Consider the following 22,257-nt stretch of genomic DNA (forward strand, 5'->3'; position numbering starts at 1 on the left):
GTCCCACAGTGACCTCTCTCCCACACACATGCCCAGCGTCTACTTCCGTCTTCCCCATCGCCTCTTCTTCGTCTACCAGCTACTTCTCTCTCTTTCCTCTTCCCCCCACAGACACGCTCCCTAGAAAAACAGTGTTACCACGTCCTCCTCATCTTCTACTTCTCAACCCCCTGCAGACAAGCTTCCTCCCCGGTTTTCTGATAAATATTAACAAGGACCTCCTTTCCCCCTCCCATGGAAATATCTCTATTACAGTTGGATAAAAATTCTAACAATATACAAAGAGTGAAAATTCCTCCAACTTTATCCCCCCACCACCAATTTCTGTTAACTCTTTGTTCTATATTCTTTTGGATTAAAAAAAAAAATGTGTAGGACTTCCCTGGTGGTCCAGTGGTTAAGACTCCATGCTCCCAGTGCAGGGGGCCCGGGTTCGATCCCTGGTCAGGGAACTAGATCCTGCATGCCACAACTAAAAGATCCCGCGGGCTGCAACTAAGAGCTGGCGCAGCCAAATAAATAAATACATATTTTTTAAAAATGTGTAGGTAAATATATATTTACAGAAGTGGAATTACATAACCTATACTATTTTTTCCTTTCATTTGGACTTATTGAGGACGTTTTCTGAATGCGTTCACGTAAATCTCCCACATTCTTTTGAATAGTTGCCTAGAATATGCATAGTTGCATATTCTATTCTATTCAATAGAATAGAATTCTATTGTCAGGATTATTTTACCAATTTCCTCTTGCTTTTTTCCAGGTTTGCCAACCATTAGAACTCTGCATTGAAAGGCTTAATTGAAGGAACAAAGAACATACGCTTAAAAGATTTAGTGCTTGCTTTAGCAGCATATATACTAAAATTGGAATGATACCAAGAAGATTAGCATGGTCCCTGTGCAAGGTTGACATGCAGTAAATTAGGAGTTTAAGAGTAACAGATACACACTACTATATATAAAATAGATAATCAACAAGGGCCTACTGTCTAGCATGGGGAACTATACTCAATATTTTGTAATAACCTATAAGGGAAAAGAATCTGAAAAAGATGGGACTTCCCTGATGGCGCAGTGATTAAGAATCTGCCTGCCAATGCAGGGGACACGAGTTCGAGCCCTGGTCTGGGAAGATCCCACATGCCACGGAGCAACTTAAGCCCGTGTGCCACAACTACTGAGCCTGTGCTCTAGAGACCACGAGCCACAGCTACTGAGCCTGTGTGCCGAAACTACTGAAACCTGCGCACCTAGAGCCCATGCTCCACAACAAGAGAAGCCACTGCAATGAGAAGCCCGCGCACGCCCTGCAACGAGCCCCTGCTCACCGCAACTAGAGAAAGCCCATGCACAGCAACGAAGACCCAATGCAATCATAAATAAATAAATAAGCAAACAAACAAATAAATAAATTTTAAAAAAAGAATCTGAAAAAGAATATATATATATATATATATATATGAAACTGAATCACTTTGCTGTACACCTGAAACTAACACAACATTGTAAATCAACTATACTGTAATAAAAAAATTTAATACAAGGGCTATACCAAATTACACTTCCACCAATACTTTCCAAGAGTGCCCTTTTCACCAGATTATCATCAGCACTGGGTATTATCAATCTCTTAAATACTTGCCAAAATGAATTGCAGAAACATTATATCTCATTGTTTGCCTATCAGGGAGCGCTATTGCCAGATTCAGTGGATTCCTGCATTCTTCCCTTCCTTCTTTGCTTCTGCAGGCTCTCACTCTGTTTTTTTTTCCCTTGGGAAAGGGTAAACCCCTTTCTCTCCTGGTTTCCCTCCTGCCTTTCTGGCTGCTCCTCTCCTGTTTCTTTGGTGGTGCCCTGTCTCTGCCCACACTCCAAATGGCCGTTCTTCCCAACTTCTGTCCTTGGTTATCATCTCTCCCCCTTCACGTCTCCACAGGTGCAATTCATGCCCTCCCATGTCTTCAACCAAAATGCTGATGGCTCGCAAACCCGTATTCTTGGCTAGAGCTGCTCACAGGAGAATCCCCAGACTCCTGAGGATCTCAAACTCTACATGTTTATCTTCCAAGCTCAGCTCCACCTGGCACATCCTCTCCTCACCATTCCCTCATCCCCTACAGCCAAACAGTGACTACATTCTACAGATTCTAACTCCCCCGCACCCCTCACAGGCCTCCCTGTCTTTCCCTCCCACTGCCTTGGCTCAAGCCCCCTCTACCCCTGCAGTGGTCTAACTGGTCTCCCCTCCAGTATCGCATCCCTTCAGTCCATCCTTCCCCTTGTAGCTCGAGCGTTTCAAGATTATTACTCTTGCTTAAAATCCTTCAATACCTATACGTTCTATAGTATAAGAACTCCTATATAAAGCCTCCATCACCGGGTGTTTTATTTTGTTTTTTGGTCATGCCCAGTCTCTCTCTCTCACCCCTTACTCACACTGAACTATTCACACTGACAGTTCCCCAGGGTTCTGTAGTAGGTCACACCTCTGTGCCTCTGCTCATGCTGTTCCCTATACCTGGAATGCCCTTTTTCCCCATTTCCTCCATTACTCCCATGTGCTAGGCAAACACTTATTCATTTGTCAAGACTCAGCTAAAGGGTCACTTCCTCTGTGAAGATTTCCTGACCTTACTCTACCCAGGTGGAATAGACTGACCCTGCCTTTGAGGCCTCACAGTCCCATATCCTCCCTTTTACTTATTTCTTCAGAAAACATTTAATAGCACTTATATTTGACACGCCTGTCTCCTACTACTAGACCATAAATTCCTTGAGGATAGGTATTGTGTGTTTTAACTTCTGTATCCCTAATGCCTGGCATCGTGACAGTGCATGGCAGGCTTTCAATAAATGTTCGTTGGGGCCTCCCTGGTGGCGCAAGTGGTTGAGAGTCCGCCTGCCGATGCAGGGGATACGGGTTCGTGCCCCGGTCTGGGAGGATCCCATGTGCCGCGGAGCGGCTGGGCCCGTGAGCCATGGCCGCTGAGCCTGCACGTCCAGAGCCTGCGCATCCGGAGCCTGTGCTCCGCAACGGGGGAGGCCACAACAGTGAGAGGCCCGCATACCGCAAAAAAATAAATAAATAAATAAATAAATAAATAAATGTTCGTTGAATGAATGAATGGATGGATGGATGAATGAATGAAAATATTGTCCAAAATGCTTTTCTATGCATTTTTTTCTGTAGAATTTATTAGGAAAAGATTAGACTCTGGTACAGTTTAATATATAATATTAACTGCTGACTTATTAGATTTAGAACACTCCCTATTTCATATGAAGTTGTATAAAAATATATATTTTTTATATGTATAAAAATATACATACATATTTTATATGTATAAAAATATATATATTTATAAAATAAATTGATTAAGTAAAAAATATATATATAAATATATATATCCCTGGTGGCGCAGTGGTTAAGAATCTGCCTGCCAATGCAGGGGCGCGGGAAGATCCCACATGCCGCGGAGCAACTAAGCCCGTGTGTCACAACTACGGAGCCTGTGCTCTAGAGCCCGCGAGCCACAACTACTGAGCCTGCATGCCTAGAGCCTGTGCTCTGCAACAAAAGAAGCCACTGCAATGAGAAGCCCGCGCATGGCAATGAAGAGTAGCCCCTGCTCGCCGCAATTAGAGAAAGCCCACACGCCACAACTAAAGAAAGCCCGCACGCAACAATGAAGACCCAATGCAGCCAAAAATAAAATTAATTAAGAAATGTATATATAAAACTATACATATATTTAAACTATATATAATTATAGATTAAAAATATAAGTAACTATGTAGACAGAAGTATAACAAATATATATAGTATTATATATAGTCATATATAATTTAAATGTATATGTAGTTAAACACTTGTTATATATTGAATATTTACATTTTAAATTTAAGTTTATTTATATTTAAAATTTATATATAAAATATACAATTTAAATATATAGTTATATAGTTTTAATTTATAGTATATATACTTATATATAATTTAAATATATAGTTTTATATATAATTAAATCATATAGTTTTATATATAACTGTATAATTTAATTCTATATAACTATATATAATATACAACATATAACTATATACAAAAATTATATTGATATATCTACGTATAATTAAAATTTATAATTGGAATTCTGAATGTTTGAAATACTGTGGCTTGCTAGAACTGAGCTAGGAACAAAGCCTGGGGGCCCTTCTTTTTCTCTTTTGTGTTTATCAGCTTGGTAGCCAAATGGGGCAATGGGCTGAGTTACTTTATCCTGGCTGATCAAGCAATGTGTTTTGGGGCCGCTTATCACCTTCGCCCCAGTGGGACTGTCCTGCAACCATTTAATTATTCAATGCCCCAAACAAGATCATTCAAATCAGATAAACTGACGGCCCTCCTAGGATGCTGGGTGCCCATACATCTGTTGTCCTGCCAGAAGCCTCAGCCCAGCGATGGCATCCGAGTGCACATGCCCTCCCCACAACGGGAAGTGGGAAGCAGGAAGCGGGAGCGTACGCGATGATGTTGAAGAAGTCCTCGTTGGACAGCTGCTCCTCCAGCAGAAGTCTCAGGGAGTGCTGGATATGAATAATGTACATGGAATTGGTCATAGAGATATCGAGCAGTATAACCACCCTAAAAAGAAACACAAGCTTTAAGAGGAGAACCGAACCTCTCAGATAATGTTTATTTTGTTCCATTTTACTATTTAACGTTTTTTCCAGGGGAGTTCTGAATGCCAAATTCATAGCTGGCCAAATCTCAATGGTCTGAAGTCAACACAGGTGGGTTTACAACAGTAGAACCTTCTCTCCAGGAGGGTCTATCATGGTATAAAGACTCGTGGTGGAGATGGTTTAAGGGCAGGGCTGCATATAATGATTTTGTACATTTCCTTGTTTTAAATTACTAGCATTCAATATTATTATAGGTTGGGGTCTATGAAGGGAAAACAGAAACAAGCTAAGCAAGTTAGATGGGGAATTAGGCGTAACTGGGGCCTCTGGGGAAATGTATCATTATTTTCTCTCTGTTTTAAGATCTCTAGTGCTATTCAGCCTTCTCCTTTTATTACTTCAAATCTTATAGTCCCATCTCCTCCCCGCCATTCTCATTTTGAGACAGCTATGGATAGCAAAAGAAAATCCATTGGCTAGAGAGTCAGAAGGCCTTGGTTCAAGTCCCACTTCCTGTGTGGCCTTAGGCAAGTCACAATACCCCTCTGATCCTTGGCATATTTAACTATAAACTATTTATAATGAGACTTCATAGGGTTGCTTTGAGAATTAAATGATATAATAGATGAATAGTATTACAAAGCATAATATTTGGTAAGTGGTAAGGCATCAAGTAAGGTATGGAAGTGATAATGATATTTTGGATACCTATTGTTTCTCCCTACTCAGCATCCATTGCCTCTTCTCACAGCAGCATCTTGATTTTTGGGGGGCGAGGAGGGGGAATACCTCTGTCTCTAACAGTCCATTTGAGTTGGGTAGAGCTGACGCCAGCCCAAGCTTTAAGAGTGGACATTTGACCCCAGGCAATCAGAACATCAAACCCTCTTGGCCCTAGTGACTAGCTCAAGGATGGCCCCTTGCCCCAAGCCCTGGGAGTGCTAAACTGGAAGGAAGGAAGTTGGGAGCTTTGGGTGGCTATCTTGCCACCTGGAGGGGAAAGCCAGCCTGAAAATAAAGTGAACAGAGAGGAAAACAGAGCTGAGGGATGGAGAGAGATTCCTGACATAGCATGAACCTCTGGATCAAGCCATGCCTGAAGACAGCTATCAAATCTAGTCTAGAATTTTCAGTTACCTTAACCAGACTTCCCTGATTTAAGTCAATTTGCACTTAGTTTCTGTTGCTTTTTAAAAGAAAGATCCCTGAGTGACATTGTTGATATTGAGTGATGCTATTGCTGATGCTGGGGATGACGGTGGTGACTTTTCCCTCCAGGGGTTCTGCTGGGTGATTACTGACCCTTAATCTAAATGATGGCTTCTGATGCTACCAACAGGGAATTCATGAGTTGGTTGAGTGCTGTGTCACACGCGACACCCATGAAGGACAAGAACACTACTGGGAGAAGGTACCTTTTTTCGCAGATGGTGCCCCAGATTCTTCTGCTGGCCAAGGAGAGCCACTCGATCCGTCTTTTGCACATCCCCATAGCTCTGCTGAGCTGCTTCTGCAAACTCATGCGCCACACACAGTGAGCGACTGCACAGAGCATGGCCGATTAAGGGGTCTAGGGGGAAGGGGGTGTACCCCACTTGGTTTCTGCGAATGGTGTGTCAAGACCATGGGTATCCAGGCAGTACAAACATTCTGCTAAAGCATGGACAAGTCTGCCACAGGATCAGGAAGGGAAGAGTCAAAGTATTTCATTGCCTCAAATGGGGAGGAGGTAAATGTTGACCCAAAGGATCAGAGGCTTTTGATCCAGGTCCCTGCCTGGGGAGGAGGTGGAGAAAGCTCCAGAGGGGCCTGTGGGTGTAGTACAGTCTCTGTTTATAAGAGGGAGTTCAGTCAGTGGCTTGGTGCCTCCACATCCCACCCATCTCCCTCCCCGCACCCCATATTCTGACTGATGGGACCCACCACTGACCTGGTACTCATACAGGAAGGGCAGGTCCACGTGAATATTCTTCATTGTCCCATCATGCCATTCAAATTGTACCATTGCCTTCTGCACCCAGGTGTGTCCAGGAGGGGAGCAGGTGAACAGAAGCACAGGTAGGGAAGGATTTTAAGTTTAAATTGGCCACTGGGCTCTCCAAGTGAGATGCAAGAGAGGGAAATGGGCTTTTAGCACATCTGGGGTTGGATTATGCCCCTCTTCCCCACACACCAGGCCATTGCCTTGTCTGGGGCTGGCAGCAGAGGGCCTTCAGGATACAGTCCCCTGAATGAACTGTGCCTGACAGCAAGCCAGCTCCCTTCTCAGGAGGCTCTTCTGAACATCAGAGTCTTTACTAAAAGATATGGTTGGAGGTTTGGTAATAGCAGGGTTGCAGACCTTAAAACATACTAGCCATGAATTCTTAGGTTTGGGAACCCAAATGGGCCTTCATGGACACTTTGAAAATCAGATTTGTTCACTTTGTTCTTTCATCCTCCATCAAGTTGTCATATCCCTAACTATCACTCCTTCTATCTAGTCATCCATCCGTGGGCTGCGAGAACTCTACATGCCCACACTCTCTCTTTCCTTTCATTCTTCTGCCTTTCCACTGATCTTTCTTTTCCTTCCTTTTCATTTTCCTTTTTTTTTTTTTTTTCTGACCGCACGGTGCGGCATGTGGGATCCTAGTTCCCCGACCAAGGATCGAACCCATGCCCCCTGCAGTGGGAGCGCAGAGTCTCAACCACTGGACCACCAGGGAAGTCCCCCCACTGATCTTTCTATTCGCTCATGACCATTATACCGTCCTTTCATTTTTAAATCCTTCCACCCTTCCTTTAATCTTTACTTTCATTCTTTGGTCTTTTTTTTTTTTAATTAATGTATTTATTTGGCTGTGCCCGGGTCTTAGTTGCAGCACATGGGACCTTCGTTTCCATGTGAGGGATCTTGGCTGTGGCATGCGGGATCTAGTTCCCTGACCAGGGATCGAACCCGGGCCCCCTGCATTGGGAGTGCAGAGTCTTAACCACTGGACCACCAGGGAAGTCCTCATCCTTTCATCTTTTTAATTTTATCCTGTCATCCATCCTTCCAATTTCCCTTCCATCCTTCCATCTGTTCACTTTTCCATCCATCCATCCATCCAACCATCCATCCACTCTTTTACCTATTCATTCATCACCTATTCATTCATCATTTCCATCCATCCGCTCATTCATCCTTTTCATTCTTCTTTCCATCCTTCCTTCCACCCACTCAGCCGCCATTCACTGAGTGCTTACTTGTACTAGATATCGGGGATAGAGGGTTGGGGAAGAGCTTTTTCTTTTAAAGGGCTCATACTTTGGTGGGGATTAGACATGTAACAAATACACACATTAGCGCATTACAGGAGCGATAGCAGAAGTCTGTACAAGGTACAGCAAGGACACAAAGAGAGAGTCTTCTGAACGGGGAGGAGGAAAACCTCCATGGAGGAGGTGACCGTGGTGCCCAATATACTCCCTCTTACCCCAATCTCCCAAGTTTCATTTTCGTATCTTTGAAAAACAGCAGTTAGAGTGGATTTGATGAGAGTTCTAGAGTCCTGGGTGGAATGCCTCCATCCCATTCCAGGCCCTCAGACCCTTGCTCCTTGGACTCTGTCTTATGACTTCTATTTCCTGAACATTTCAGAAAGGAAATACCACGCAGGAGCTCCCCTGCAAAGGACTGGACAGAACTCTGAATCTGAGTTACCTCATGGATAGTTGATGATACTGTCTTCCGGAGAATAGGCACAAATTCCTCCACGGGAGAGAATGCATTGGGTGCCAGAACCTGATAAAGGCTTAGCTTCTTGGCTGTAAAAATAAATGGTGGGGTTTGAGGCACTACTCGTGAAGCCCCAAAGGGTTCATTCCTTTCAGTTAGTCACCTGAGTCCTGGGTTCCTCCCTCTTTGGGTATTTACCTTTCAGGCTATTGGTCTTTAGCCATTCTGCAGAAGTCTTGTCCAAGTTTGGGAACTCAATTGTGAGGGGATCCTCATGCTTTGGGGGTTTAGACAAGAGACTCGTGAGTGGCCTCTTTGCAACCTCTGTGGAAATCTAATCGAAATGAAAAATCATCCTTACATAATCATATTTTAGAGCTGGAAAGTCCACAGTCTCCCCCACCCATCCAAGGGAGCATCTGAAAACATTACCTGGTAAACTAAAGGCAGTTCTGCCTTCCCCTCCCACTATCCCCATCTGCCTCTCAGGAGATTTCTGGAATTTCCAGGAGAAGAGAGAGATGTACCCAGAAACTCACTTCCTCTCTCACTTGTCCATCCTCCTCACCCCTTCCCACCCTTACCATTAAGATAAGCACCTCGGACTCCAAGATGACAGGTGGCCTTGCCGAGGGCTCAAATATAAGGCTCCAGGGAACTAAAAAGTATCTCCTGCACCAACTCATTTAGGGAGCCCTGATTTAGCCCACCCTCTCTTGCCCACATTTACAACCAAAAACCTGAGGTTCTGAGAGGTTAAATCACATAGCTCATGTATGAGGAAAACACAGAACAGCAATTCCCAAACTTCAGACATTCGAGCACCTCCTTCATGAGCTTTGCTATGAGTACCACTGTACTGTTATTTACTTAATATTTTAAAAATCAAACATATAACATTAAATCTTTTTAATTTTTAATTTTAATAATATTAATTGAAATTAATGTTAATTTCAATTTTAATTTTTGACTTCCTTTTTTGTACTTAAATAATTTTAGAAAGATCTACTTCTGCCATAATGAGCTAGTTTTAAATGCATAACATTGAAAAGAATATTAATCTATGTATCACCTTATAATCATCTTGCAAACTACAAGTAGTACATGTGTTTCATTTTGGGAAACATCTGGCAAGGTTTGGGCATCAAAAAGACCTGGGTTCAATTGAGACTAATCAGCTTTCCTCTGTGATCTCAGGTAAATTATTTAAACTCTTTGGTACGCGGGCCTCTTACTGTTGTGGCCTCTCCCGTTGCGGAGCACAAGCTCTGGACGCGCAGGCTCAGCGGCCATGGCTCACGGGTCTAGCCGCTCCGTGGCATGTGGGATCTTCCCAGACCAGGGCACGAACCCGTGTCCCCAGCATCGGCAGGCGGACTCTCAACCACTACGCCACCAGGGAAGCCCTATTTAAACTCTTAACTTCAGTTTTCTCACCTGTAAAATGGGGGTAATAACATACCTACTGCAGATTGTTGTTGTAAAGATAAAATAAGGCATTTAAAGAATTAAGCATTGTGCCCATCTTATAGTGAGCACTCAGCAAATGAAAACTATTATAATACTAATAATTATTGTTATTGTTTTAGATAATCAGTAGAAGAGCTGAAACTAAAATTTAAAATCCCAGTCTAAGTGCTGTGTTTCTTTCACTACATCCAGCCAGGTCAAAACGTCTGGTACCCCAAATCCATACATTCATTCTGTGAAGCTATAAACGCATTCCCAGTTCTCTTCGGTACGCAGCTTTAACGGTGATTGTGTCTATAAGCTTTCTGAGTTACTCTGCTGATGTTAAATTAAGCGTCCTCAAGCAGGGCCTTTGCCCTGAATGAGATACTGGTGGGAAGACCGTCTTCAAGACAGCCTACCCTGTGTGGTTGAAGTTTTCATCATTCTCCAAACTGGGGCGAAGGGAGGGGCAGTGGTAGAGGGAAGGGGTGGCAGGAGCCTGCTGGCCTTTCTCTGAAATAAATCTTTCAGTTAGAAAATCCACCAGATCCTTCCAGCGGAGGCCTGGGCAGCTCACAGCTGTTGGGACAGCAAGGGGCGGGGCCTCGCTTTGTTCCATTTTCGGGACGCGGGAGGCCTGGCAGCCGCGCCCTTGCGCGACAGGTGAGACAGGATAGCACGGCGAGGCCAGCTGCGTGCCTCCGCGGAAGGTCTGAGCTTGGGGCTCTCACCACCTACCTCGTGCATCGAGCCGGTCCGCTCCTCGCAGGGGGCGCTCTGGTGCAGGGCTTGCACATGGCCCCGGAGGCTCTGGGCCTTCTGCATTTCTGCCAGCAGCTCATCCACGTCCCGGCTGCTGTAGATCTGGGGGGTGGTGAGGGCAATCTGTCATCCAGAAGTCACCTGGCCACCGGCAGTGGGAAAGGACAGGCAGCCACGTGAATCCCTAAGGCGGAGCGGCAGGCTCTTTAAAGCGGACGTTATAAACTGGGGTCCATGTGCAGGACAGAGCCTGCGAAAGTCAGTGTTCCATTTGTACAGTATTGGCTTGCAGTGTTTTTAAACAACTGAAGGGCTGTCTAGCCTTAAAAATGGGAAGAAACACTTTACACCCTCTAGGATGACAATAATAATAATAATGATAGGAGGAGGGGGGGAGGGGAAGCAGGAGGAATTGGAACTGTGGGATGAGGGTGGTATTGTAAAATCGTGCAGCTGCTGTGGAGAACTGTCTGGTGGCTCCTCAAGAAATTAAACAGAATTACTACCTGACCCAGCATTGCTACTCCTAGCTTTATACCTACAGTAATTGAAAACAGGGACTCAGATACTTGCACACCAATAATCATACCAGTTCACAACAGCTCAAGTGTCCATTGACTGATGAATGGATAAACAAAGTGTAGTATATCCAGAAAATGGAATATTATTCAAGGCAAAAGGAACAAAGTTCTGATACGGGCTACAACATAGATGAACCTTGAAAACATGATGCTAAGTGAAAGAAGATGGACATGAAAGGTGTATGATTCCACTTATATGAAATATCCAGAATAGGTAAATCCCTAGAGACAGAAAGCAGATTGGTGGTTACCTGGGGCTGCAGGGGAGGGGGAACAGGGAGTCACTGCTTTAATAGGTACAGAGTTTCCTTTCGAGGCGATGGAAATGTTTTGGAGCTAAATAAAAGTGGTGATTGCACAGCATTGTGAATGTACTAACTTCCCCTGATTGTTCACTTTATGTTATGAGAATTTCACTGCAATTTTTAAAAAATGTAAAGAAATCACACACATACAAAAATCCAGGTTTCTGGCTCTTGTTGAAAAATCAGAAGATCTGGGCTTCCCTGGTGGCGCAGTGGTTGAGAGTCCGCCTGCCGATGCAGGGGACACGGGTTCATGCCCCGGTCCGGGAAGATCCCACATGCCGCGGAGCGGCTGGGCCCGTGAGCCATGGCCGCTGAGCCTGCGCGTCCGGAGCCTGTGCTCCGCAACGGGAGAGGCCACAACAGAGAGGCCCGCGTACCGCAAAAAAAAAAAAAATCGGAAGACCTGGCAACACTGGTGGTCACACTCCTACAGAACAGCCGGCTGGGGCCGCGCGGAGGTGCCTCTTTAGCTGCGGCAAGTGCTGTTTCGTTCACCGCACTCCTTACCGCGTACTGTTGTGTCCCCATCAGAATCAATTGTCATTTTTTGTCACCTTTGCACTGTTGTTTTGTCCATAATAACAAAGACAATGACATTTGTTTTACCCATACCTCTACTAAGAGTGGAAAAACAACAGATAAGCCAAGAGGTTCACAGGTTTTAACAGAAAATATTTCTTAAACCAGCCAGTTTCATTCACTCACTGTACTTTCCTAGCCCCTGGAGTCTGTGACTCCTCTAGAGTCTGGGCAATGAGGTAACAAGAAGGGGTTCTGCCCAAAGAAAATGTTGCCTGACCTTGGCTCCCTCGTGGGAAATGTCCGACTTTTCGACACTTGAACATACTAGTGAGATGCAAATATTCATGTGCTCACGGCGATTAGGTTAGCAGGCAAGGCACAGCCTATTAACTGAGCAGATGGCTGGATTCTCAATCTGCCAAGTGGATCTACACACACATTTGTTAACTGTCACCTCCATTGTGGACACGGAGTATGTGATATTGTTAACTGCAACAAGGATACTACTGGATGGATTGGTACAGAATTACTTGCTCATTCAGAATTGATTGCTGTGCATCTCCTGCAGTAGGTGGGGTCCATCTAGGAGAGAGAACTGAAGCAACTGCTTCAGACTCAAAGCGCTGGTGGGAGCAGAGGTGGCCTGGGGCCCATGCTGATGGCAACTGGATAGGATTCAGGATTCTACCGGCGTGTAATCAACTCATCATACACACCGACAAAAGGATCTCTTGTGACTTCATGTTGTTTCTCTTCTTCCCACATATTCATTTTTACCTGATTTTACCTTTGTAAATCCACTGAGTTGGGGAGGGGGGAAAGCAAGCACAGACATAGCATGGTCTGTCTGGCCCAGATTCCCCAGGCACAACCTTGGAGGCAGGCAGGGATGGGAGGAGGGGGCAGTGTGTTGGCCCAAGGGCTTACCTCTGTCTCTGGGCTGTAGCAGTGGTAGTAGCCCCCAAGAGCTTCTGCAAGGTTCTTCAGAACAGCCTGCGGGGATGGTGACAGGGTGAGCTGTCGCTAGGGCAATGCCGGTACCTTAACAAACCTTCTCCTCGTCTGAGCCTCCCAACTGAGCTTACCAACAGGAGAACTAGGTACAAGGAGAGTTGTGTTCTGGTCCTTAGCTTGGGGGCCTCAAAGGCTGGCCTAGCTCACTATAGCCAATCCAAGGGAAGTCTTGGAGAATCTCGATACTTACAGGGGACACCTGATCAGTGCATTTGTATGTGACGATGTGGGTGATGAGGTCTCTTCCCATGGTGGACTGTTGGATGTACTCGGACAGGATTTCAGAAGGCTGATCTGGGCTGTGGAGAATATGGAAGAAGAGAAGGGGACACCTCAGCCTGAGGACATTCCCCAGCAAAATGGTAATTCCCAAGGAACATCTACCAAATCTAATCAACCACCTGTGTCCCGGGTCACCTGTGTAAGATGCAGGGCTGAGTGGGCCACAGGCCTGGCCACCCTGGTTGCCCTGCCCCAGCATCTGTGGACAAATGGCCTGGAAACACAATCCTTCTCTCAAGCGTACGTGAAGAGTCTTGATGGTCTTTTCTCTAACAATGGTTTGGTTCTCCAATCCCTTCATGTTATCAGCTTAGGAAAGGAGACCTACCAGCTTCCCATTATGGTCACCAGAGAATTCAGCCCCTCAGCGAAGATTTTCTTCAGGGCTTGCAGCAGATTGCTGCCTCTGTCAGGCTGAAGTCTCTTTACCCAGAGCTTGAGTTCCTGGAGGCTGGGGGAGAGGATAACAACCTAATAACTCTTACTAGGGGCCAGGCCCAGGACAGGTATGAGCTGGTATAAATCTAACAATCATTCTTTGAGGTGGATACCTTTATTCCCATTTTATAGATGAGGAAACTGAGTCTCAGAGTTAGGACTTGCCCAAGGTGATACTGTAAGCAGCTGGCAACGCTGAGATTTCAAACCAGGTGTGACTCTAGGGCCTGAGCTTCTAGAGACTCTGCTACATGGGGGTCTGGGGCTAAGCTCCTTTCCCCTCCAACTCTCCTGGGAGGCAGACCTCAGCCTGAAGCACAGAGTTAATCCCTTAACCCTAAGAGGGCTTGAAGAGAAGTCACCGAGGCTGTGTGGCTACATTCCACATGGGTTGGGATGCACACCACTCGCAACAGGGAAAATGACATAACACAGAGCTTTCTTGGTTAAATGTCTCATGTGGCACTAGTGAGACAGCCCTTCTCTTTCCATTTCTCTTTCAGTCTGACCTCCCCCTGCAAAAAAGTCCCCTCAGCTCGTTGCCAGTAAGTCTGACTTTCATTATTATAACTGTTTGAATCTCCCTTTTAAACAAAGAGAACAAATCCCAGGCCTGGTGCCCTCTCTAGCCAATAGGTTTCAAGCTGGAATTTAATAACATTGTTTTGTCTGCTTTCATTCTATTTATTTTTATAGTGACTTTCTAATTATGGCAAGTGATACGGGCTTCTCAGTTATGGTATTGATAGTTGCCTTCAAAGTAAATATAGCATTGGTATTTTAAAAAATCGATAATAGTACAAGTAGCACAGAGTAAATAATAGTTCAAGTGGCAGGGATATGACAAAAATCACAAGGGAAGACCAGGAATAATTGCAGTTGAGGAACTCTTGGCTAGACGGTCTCAAGGTGACTTCCAGGCCTGACATTCCAGAGCTCAGGGGTTGAACAAGAGTGGAAATCACAGTAAAAAACATTCTTACCCACTGAGTACCTGCCCCATGCCAAGTACTCATTTTTCACTCATCTTCACAACAGAACTCTGTGAGAAACAGTTATCCTTGCCTCATTCTGCTAATAAGAGAGTTAAAGGACTTGTCAAGATCCCCCAGTAACTGTCAGAGCCAGGATTCAAAGTCTGCGCTGCCTGAACCAGCACTTCTCTACCCGGAAGGACTCCTCTTTACAGCTAGTGTTGGGCAAGGGGACCTCCGTCCCAGAAACCCAAGCATGTGGTTTTCCCTGGGATCCGCTCTGGGCTTTGGAATCCAATCCTGACTCTGCCATTTTGGAAAATTTCCCTAACCTGAGTCCCAGTGTCCTCATCTGCAAAACGGGGATAGCAATCCTATCCCATGTGTTGGCTATAAATATTAAGTAAGAGAGTACATGTGAAATGCCAAGCATGGCACCTAACACATGGTGGATGATCAAGGCTATTCCCTTCATGGAAAAGAGATATCTATTTACTGGCATAAGTAAGCAGAAATTCTTACCTTCCCCCTCTCTCCACCTGCAAAAAACCCTCCAAACCAGAAACTCCCAAAGGACTAGCTAAATAAATTACAGTATATCTACACAGTGGAATACTATGCAGCTATTAAAAAGAATGAGGTTGGGGCTTCCCTGGTGGTGCAGTGGTTGAGAGTCCGCCTGCCGATGCAGGGGACATGGGTTCGTGCCCCAGTCCGGGAAGATCCCACATGCCACAGAGCGGCTGGGCCTGTGAGCCATGGCTGCTGAGCCTGCGTGTCGGAGCCTGTGCTCTGCAACAGGAGAGGCCACAACAGTGAGAGGCCCGCGTACCACAAAAAAAAAAGAATGAGGTTGCTCTCTGTGTACTGAGAGAAAATGATAGTCAAGATTAGATGCAAAGCCAAGATGCAAAACAGTGTAATGTGCTCCTGATTATGTTTAAATAAGAGAGGATAAACACACGGATGCATGTATGTGCAAAGACTGTGGAAGTAGATAGAAGAAACTGCTATTGGGAGGTGAGGGGGAACTAGGTAAGAGGAAGACTTATCTGCTATTATTTATCCTTTTATTCTGTTCCAATTTTTGAAAATGAGCATGTATTATTTTCATAATCATAAAACGACCTTGCTAGTTTTCTGGGTAAAAATGGTGTCTAGTCTTTTCATTTTGTGGTGCTCGTGGGGTGACTTTTCCAAAAGTTATTGGCTCCCTGTGTTTCTGCTTTTGTGAACTGTCTCATCTGTTGGGGGTCTTGCACTTTAATCATGCAATAAAGACACTAACACTTAGGGAGGAAGATGACCTGGTAGACATCCAGGCTAAGGCTGGGCAGTCACTCACCTGGAGGTGCTGACTTCCACCGGGCTGGGCCACAAGGTGCCAGTGGTGGAACCAAAGGACAGGACGTACAGCTTCTCCTTGTGGCTCAGCTGCTCATCAATGAGGCTCTAGTGGGCAAAAGGACATCACTGGCTTCCAGAGCCACAGGCCACGTGGAGCCTGGCTCCACCTCTCACTCTGTGGCTGGGCCCTCTGGGCTGGGGTGTGAGTCGTGCTGAAACAGGGTCGCTTAAGGCCCAGCTTAGTAGCCCCACGTTGACATTTGCTTGCTGCCCATCCCAGCCTGCTCCTGGCTGTGCGTGGCAGGTATGGGGCCTGGGTGGTCAGCCCGCGGCTTGGCGGGCCACTCCGGGAGCTGGTCCCTCACTCCTGCTGACCTCAGACCACGTGCTCTTATGCTGCAGCTGCTGTGCACTTAGGTCACAGGTGCAGTGGGATGAGCACCCACCTCAGCGTGTGCTGTGGTTGCACCCTCAGCACTTCACTGTGGCACCCAGGGAGGAGAACAGCGGTTTCTGTCCCAGGCGTGTGAGTTGGGGATAGAGCGACGGGTGCAGGGCCAACCCATTGGATGCTCTCAGGCTCAACCTGGTGAGTATCCAACAATAAGATAACTCATTCCTCTTCTTCCCGGCCAGCTACAAACTTCACCTGTTACTGCCAACACGAGCCTTGCCCTGGCTAAGACTGAACCAGCCCAGCTGGGGGATCTTTGGAAACCGGGCCCTGGGACCTGTCAGGAAGAGGGCCCTGCACTGACACCTGTTCCCTGACACCTGCTGAGACCAGGAACAAGGGACAAGTCTGGAAACTGGCCCATGTTGATCCCTCTAAAGGGTCCTGGGACCAGCTGTTGCTGCTAAGGTCTCATTCAAAGCTCTAGAGGTTCCTCTAGGAAAACAGACCCTCCATAACACTTCACAGAGACTACAGAGGATTTTTCCGATGCCAGACTCTGTACCGAGCACTTAATTTGCATGAACTCCTTTTGTCCTCTGGTGACCCTGTGAGGTGGCGACTGTCATCATCCCTGTTTTACAGATGAGGTAACACAGTCACACAGCCGAGAAGTGGTGGAGGTGCCTGGGATGTGACCCTAGAGTTCTTAGCTTCTGAGTTACAGCCAAAGCAAGCAGGATAGTTCCTTGTCTGGAAAAGGCCGGAAGCCCGTGCTGTGCTGAAGTCAGCCCAACTGATTACTGCCTGCGTGCCCTCCTTCCGGGCTCTTGAGACAAAGTCAGGTTAGCAGGGACTGCTGTGGTGTGAATACTAGAAGCTCACACTGCAGCTGAGAAAGACTCTGAGGTTGGGTTTTGCAGAACTCAACATATATTTTTTTTAACGGTAGGTACTAATTAAGTGTGAACTGTTCTTTGCAAAACACTCCATTTTGCACTTGCTATAAACAAAGTCCATTAGCAAGCTCACAAGGGGAGGGTGGGGTGGCGGTGCCAGTTCCAGGTCCTTCTCTGTGCCAGAGAGACTTACCATGAGGTCACTTTGGAACTTCTCCTTCTGAGGGCCACTGCTGACAGCTGACACATCAATGAGGACACCGACTCTGGTCCCCTTGATGAGGCCAAATGCCTAAAACCAAAGAGGGCGTGCAGAAACAACCAGCACAGCTCTGTGCTTCTACAAACCTTTTACTGGGCAGCTCTGTGTAGCAGACGTTCAAGCGCTCCCCGACCTCAACAAGAAGCTGTAGAAGGAAGACCCATTTTATAGAAGAATGCTGCAACTACTAAAGCCCGTGCACCTAGAGCCCGTGCTCCGCAACAAGAGAAGTCACCGCAGTGAGAAGTCTGTGCACCGCAACGAAGAGTAGCCCCCGCTCGCCGCAACTAGAGAAAGCCCGCGCGCAGCAACAAAGACTCAACGCAGCCAAAAATAAAATAAATAAATTTAAAACAAACAAACATGCATTCCCTTAAACCTAGCCATTGAAATTCTAGAAACTCATCCCATAGAAATAACTGGAAAAGTAAATAAGAGGGAATTGGAGCCCAGTGATGCCAGATAGTCCCAGTTTTTCAAGAGAAGACTGAAAGCAGACCTAAAAGTGAAATATCAAGATTTTTAAATCTTGACAACTGATTCAAAAAATAAAACTATGGAGGCAAAGAAAAACGTGGTTGTAGGGCCAGATCTGCCTGCGTGCCACCGGTTAATAACCCCTGCTTTTATCCTCTGCAGATATGGAAACGGACACCCAGAGAAGTGAGGCCTTGCTGACAGCAGAGTCGGGAACTGGGCCCAGTGATGGACTATGCATCACCCCAGGTGCCCCAGCACGCAGAAGAGTCATGAGCTGGTTTACAGGTGATTGCTTCCCTGGAATCCAATCGGGGCTTGTTTTCTGGCTCCGCAGTAACTCCATCAGAAAGGGGTAAGGGGAGGAAGGACCCAACCAGCAATCCCCTCCCCCTTTGTCAAAAGTGCCAGGACAGGTGTGATGTGGGTAGGCAGGTGAAAGCGACATTCCCTGAATGGGTGTTTGTGGAGTAGGTGAGGATTTCACCCCTCTCAGTTCTCTCTGCCTGTGTTACCACATGCAACCAGAGGGGGGCATGCCACAGCTGGAGATGTGCATTTGCTGACCTGTCTAAGCAACTGAAGATGGTTCTGGATCTGAGATGTAGACTACACCCTGGAATCGGCCTGGGTAGTAGAGGTGGGGCTTGGGGGTGGGGAGCATGGATTTCAGCATCTTGCCTGTCCCAGGGTTTAAGAAAAGAGTTGAGGATTGCCTAAGGTGAAAGCAAATGGTGGGCCAGAAAAGCATCAGTGGAAGAATATAGGCTAAAACAAATAAGAAAGCAAAATAAAGGTTAATTTGCCCATGATCACTCTTCTACTCTTTGGGTCTGAGGAAAACATTTAATCAAACTTTCAAAAGTTATGTCCAGATGATCAGCCTTAATCATAAATCTCATTAGGAGTCTGAGATGAAACGGTCCAGGGGATTTCTGTTGTTCTCACCCAGGATCCGTTTCCTCTTCTGGTAACAGCACTCTGGCTTTCCATGTGCAGCCATCTGTCTCCCTTTTCTCAGTCCATGAGGCTTGGGGGGGCTCACCCAGTCTCCCCCAACTTCCCTCACCCCCTGTCTTTCCCCAGGTGTGAGCACTAGTTCCAGGCCCAATCAGTTAGTGTATCTCATCCTCTTGGTTATGGTGATTGGTCTAAACTGGTCCAGAGAGTGTCAATCCCAGGACTTGGGAGGGCATACTGGGAAAGCAAGGTGAGATCCTTTTTGACATGTCACTTTAGTTGGTGACATGTAAGCTTAGAGCTGCTGGTGACCATCTTCCCAAGACTGGGGAGAGCCTTCCCGAGAGTAAAACCAACCCAGGGGAAAGCAGAGCTCAGAGACAAAGAATGACATCATTTGAACCCCCGGATACAGCTGCGTTTGAGTTTTTCATTTCTGTAGGTCTAGAAATTCCCTTTTTAGCTTTGGCTAATGTAAATTGGAGGTCTAGCACTTGCATCTGAAAGGGTTCTAACAAGTACAGGTGGAATGAGTGAAAGGGGGCAAAGAATGAAATCTATTACCTTCTTGCTGTTTTCTGTGAGCCACTGAATTCTCTGTTGATAGAGTTCAATAGCTCTGTCAAAACACCAGGAAAACTTGTCACCCAAGGTCAGCTTCATCACTGAGCAAAACAGCCACTTACATACATGGAAGGAAAGTGTGGATGGGACTTTCTTTCTTTTAATGTGTCTAAGGCATTGGGAGAATATAAGGCAAAATCTAGCAAAGAGAAAACAGAAGGTCTTTGTTTTCTGGGATAAAGGATGGAGGGGATTGTGAAAGGGATCAAGTGTGTGTGGGGTCCTTTTGCTGATGCAATGTTCAGTATAAAAGGCTGTGGTTTGGTGGAACTAGGTGGGCTTCGAGTGAGGGCCAGTCTATGGAGGATGGGGGGGGCGTTCTCATGAGGAAGGTGGAAGAACATTCTTGCTCTTCTCAAATCTGTGTCTTCTCAGGTGAGACTTCCTAGTCACCTGGACATGATCATAAATGCACAGGTGAGGCAACTCAGCAGCAATTTCTCAGTGGATTGATGAACAAAAACTTAGTTTTTGAATAGTAAGTGGCCAGGGGAATTTCTTGAGTTTCCCTTATTGCAAAGTATTCCAGGGGCTGTTTGGAGACCAGCCTGTAACAGGCACTCAAGTTAAGGACTCAGCCATGTGAGTTTAACTGAATTGCCCTCTCTGAGGCAGGTGGGATTTGGGGGCCCAGAGAAGGGCAGGGAAGGCCTTTGGATATAAACTCATGGGCATGGGGCAGTGGGCAGAGTCATAAGGCATGCATGAGTGTGGGTGCAGGTAAGGGCATGGGCAGGTAATGAGACGAGCTTGTCTTTGAGATCCAGTTCTGCTGTTTACTAGCTGTGTGACCTTGGACAAGTGTGGTAGACTCCACAGCTTCATCAGCTCCAACATGAAGATAATAAGACTTTATCCAAGTCAATTTGCCAAAAGTTAGTTTACTGAAAACCAATTCTCTGAAAATCAATTTGCCAAATGACCAATTAACTGAAGAGACCTGAAACATTCCTTAAATTGCTGGATTCACAATTAAAACCAATCAACCAAAATATTGCAGAAATCTTTAAAATCTGTTTAACCTTCCAACCCAATAAAATGTTATAAAAGTTACAGTTAAAATGTTTTGATAAATTTGGCAAATTGGTTATTTAGTAATTGACTTCTGGTTAACAGTCTTGAGAGTAACACTATATTTTGAGTTGTTGTGAGGATTAAATAAGATAATGTGTGCAGCCCTTAGCAGAATTCCTGACACATTAAGAAATGTTGGCTATTAATTATTATCCTAACATTTTAAGAAACCTCAGGCAAGCAGTAATCATGGCCCATAGATTGCTACACCGGGGATGGATGGTGACGTCAAAAATCTGGTTTGGGGGAATTCCCTGGCGGTCCAGTAGTCAGGACCCCTCACTTTCACTGCCAAGGGCCAGGGTTCGATCCCTGGTTGGGGAACCTGGATCCCACAAGCCTCTTGGTGTGGCCAAATAAATAAATAAATAAACCAAAGAGAAGCTTTAAAAAAAAATCTGGTTTGGAAGTGGGGAGCCTGAATATTTTTGACATACATCTGTAAAAGTATGAACCCAGGGGCTTCCCTGGTGGCGCAGTGGTTGAGAGTCCGCCTGCCGATGCAGGGGACACGGGTTTGTGCCCCGGTCCGGGAAGATCCCACATGCCGTGGAGCGGCTGGGCCCGTGAGCCATGGCCGCTGAGCCTGCGCGTCCGGTGTCTGTGCTCCGCAACGGGAGAGGCCACAACAGTGAGAGGCCCGCGTACCGAAAAAAAAAAAAAAAAGTATGAACCCAATCAATCTGTCATCGAAAGTGGTCACTCTTAACTATTACACATCAGATGAGGCTGTGAGGTTTGATGTGTTCATCCAAAGGGACCATGGATTTTAAAAGGCCGAGAAAAACTGATATGGTCCAACCTCTTTATTTGCAAAAACAGGAAGCTGGGGCTAGAAGCGGGAAGAAGCCTGCCCAGGTCCCACAGAGACTGTCGTTTGAACAAAGTCATTTTCAGGCTGCCGAAACCAGGTACTTTGTGAGCTCTTGGGCTGTTGGGAAGACACTGAAAAACATACTTACTCAGAAAGCTTGGATTCGAATTGGTGGACGGTCTGGGTGGAGATGTGCATTTTCCTCTTGACACTGCTACCCTCCTTCCTGAAGAAGAAAAGTCTTATGAAAGGGTCTCTTGGGCTCAGGGGGATGGACGTGTCTTGCAGGCTTGGGGGGAGAGGGGAATGGCTGCAGACTTACAGCATGGCTGTGCCCTGGCTTATCAGGTCAGCCAAGGTGAGTTTCCTAGACTTTAAATTGTGTGTTAAAAGCCAATCATCTTCTGAATCCTCCCTGGCTGAAGGCAGCTGGGTCTCATAGCCCTGCAGCCTCTGCAAGACAGAAGCCAGAGTCAGACAGAAACCAGTGGAAAGAGAGGGTGAAGCTGAGGATGTTTTAGGTTCCCTCCATGTGGACCCCTAAGGGGTGCCAGCCTGACCGGTCCCACCCGAGAGCAGTCTGTTTAAGAACTCGCCTTGCTGAGGCAACAGACAAATGCGGAGGCCTGTGCTCTGGGCCAGTTGCCTGGAAATACCCGTTCCCATCCCTCACCTCATCCCC

At 46.1% G+C, this 22,257-nt stretch overlaps 1 protein-coding gene and 2 non-coding genes across 3 annotated transcripts in view; 1 reads left to right on the forward strand and 2 right to left on the reverse strand.

Annotated features, from left to right (window-relative positions):
- Positions 1–22,257, reverse strand: part of VWA3A (von Willebrand factor A domain containing 3A) — a 46,430-nt gene that overhangs the window by 19,835 nt on the left and 4,338 nt on the right. Inside the window, exons 3-16 of the mRNA XM_060078390.1 lie at positions 21,898–22,028; positions 21,724–21,801; positions 19,628–19,682; positions 17,558–17,656; positions 16,070–16,176; positions 13,641–13,763; positions 13,221–13,329; positions 12,944–13,009; positions 10,582–10,707; positions 8,590–8,725; positions 8,377–8,480; positions 6,619–6,699; positions 6,104–6,198; positions 4,528–4,647 (exon numbers count right to left, since the gene is read on the reverse strand). Of these exons, the coding sequence (XP_059934373.1) occupies positions 4,528–4,647; positions 6,104–6,198; positions 6,619–6,699; positions 8,377–8,480; positions 8,590–8,725; positions 10,582–10,707; positions 12,944–13,009; positions 13,221–13,329; positions 13,641–13,763; positions 16,070–16,176; positions 17,558–17,656; positions 19,628–19,682; positions 21,724–21,801; positions 21,898–22,028 (1,430 nt within the window). The remainder of the gene's footprint in view (positions 1–4,527; positions 4,648–6,103; positions 6,199–6,618; positions 6,700–8,376; positions 8,481–8,589; positions 8,726–10,581; positions 10,708–12,943; positions 13,010–13,220; positions 13,330–13,640; positions 13,764–16,069; positions 16,177–17,557; positions 17,657–19,627; positions 19,683–21,723; positions 21,802–21,897; positions 22,029–22,257) is intronic.
- LOC132477219 (U6 spliceosomal RNA) lies at positions 844–945 on the forward strand. Its single transcript, XR_009530237.1, has one exon. It is a non-coding gene; the product is annotated as a U6 spliceosomal RNA (small nuclear RNA).
- Positions 7,609–7,681, reverse strand: TRNAG-CCC (transfer RNA glycine (anticodon CCC)). The gene has a single exon. It is a non-coding gene; the product is annotated as a tRNA-Gly (tRNA).

The sequence above is a fragment of the Mesoplodon densirostris genome, chromosome 16, assembly GCF_025265405.1.
Source record: "Mesoplodon densirostris isolate mMesDen1 chromosome 16, mMesDen1 primary haplotype, whole genome shotgun sequence".
Lineage (NCBI taxonomy): Eukaryota > Metazoa > Chordata > Mammalia > Artiodactyla > Ziphiidae > Mesoplodon > Mesoplodon densirostris.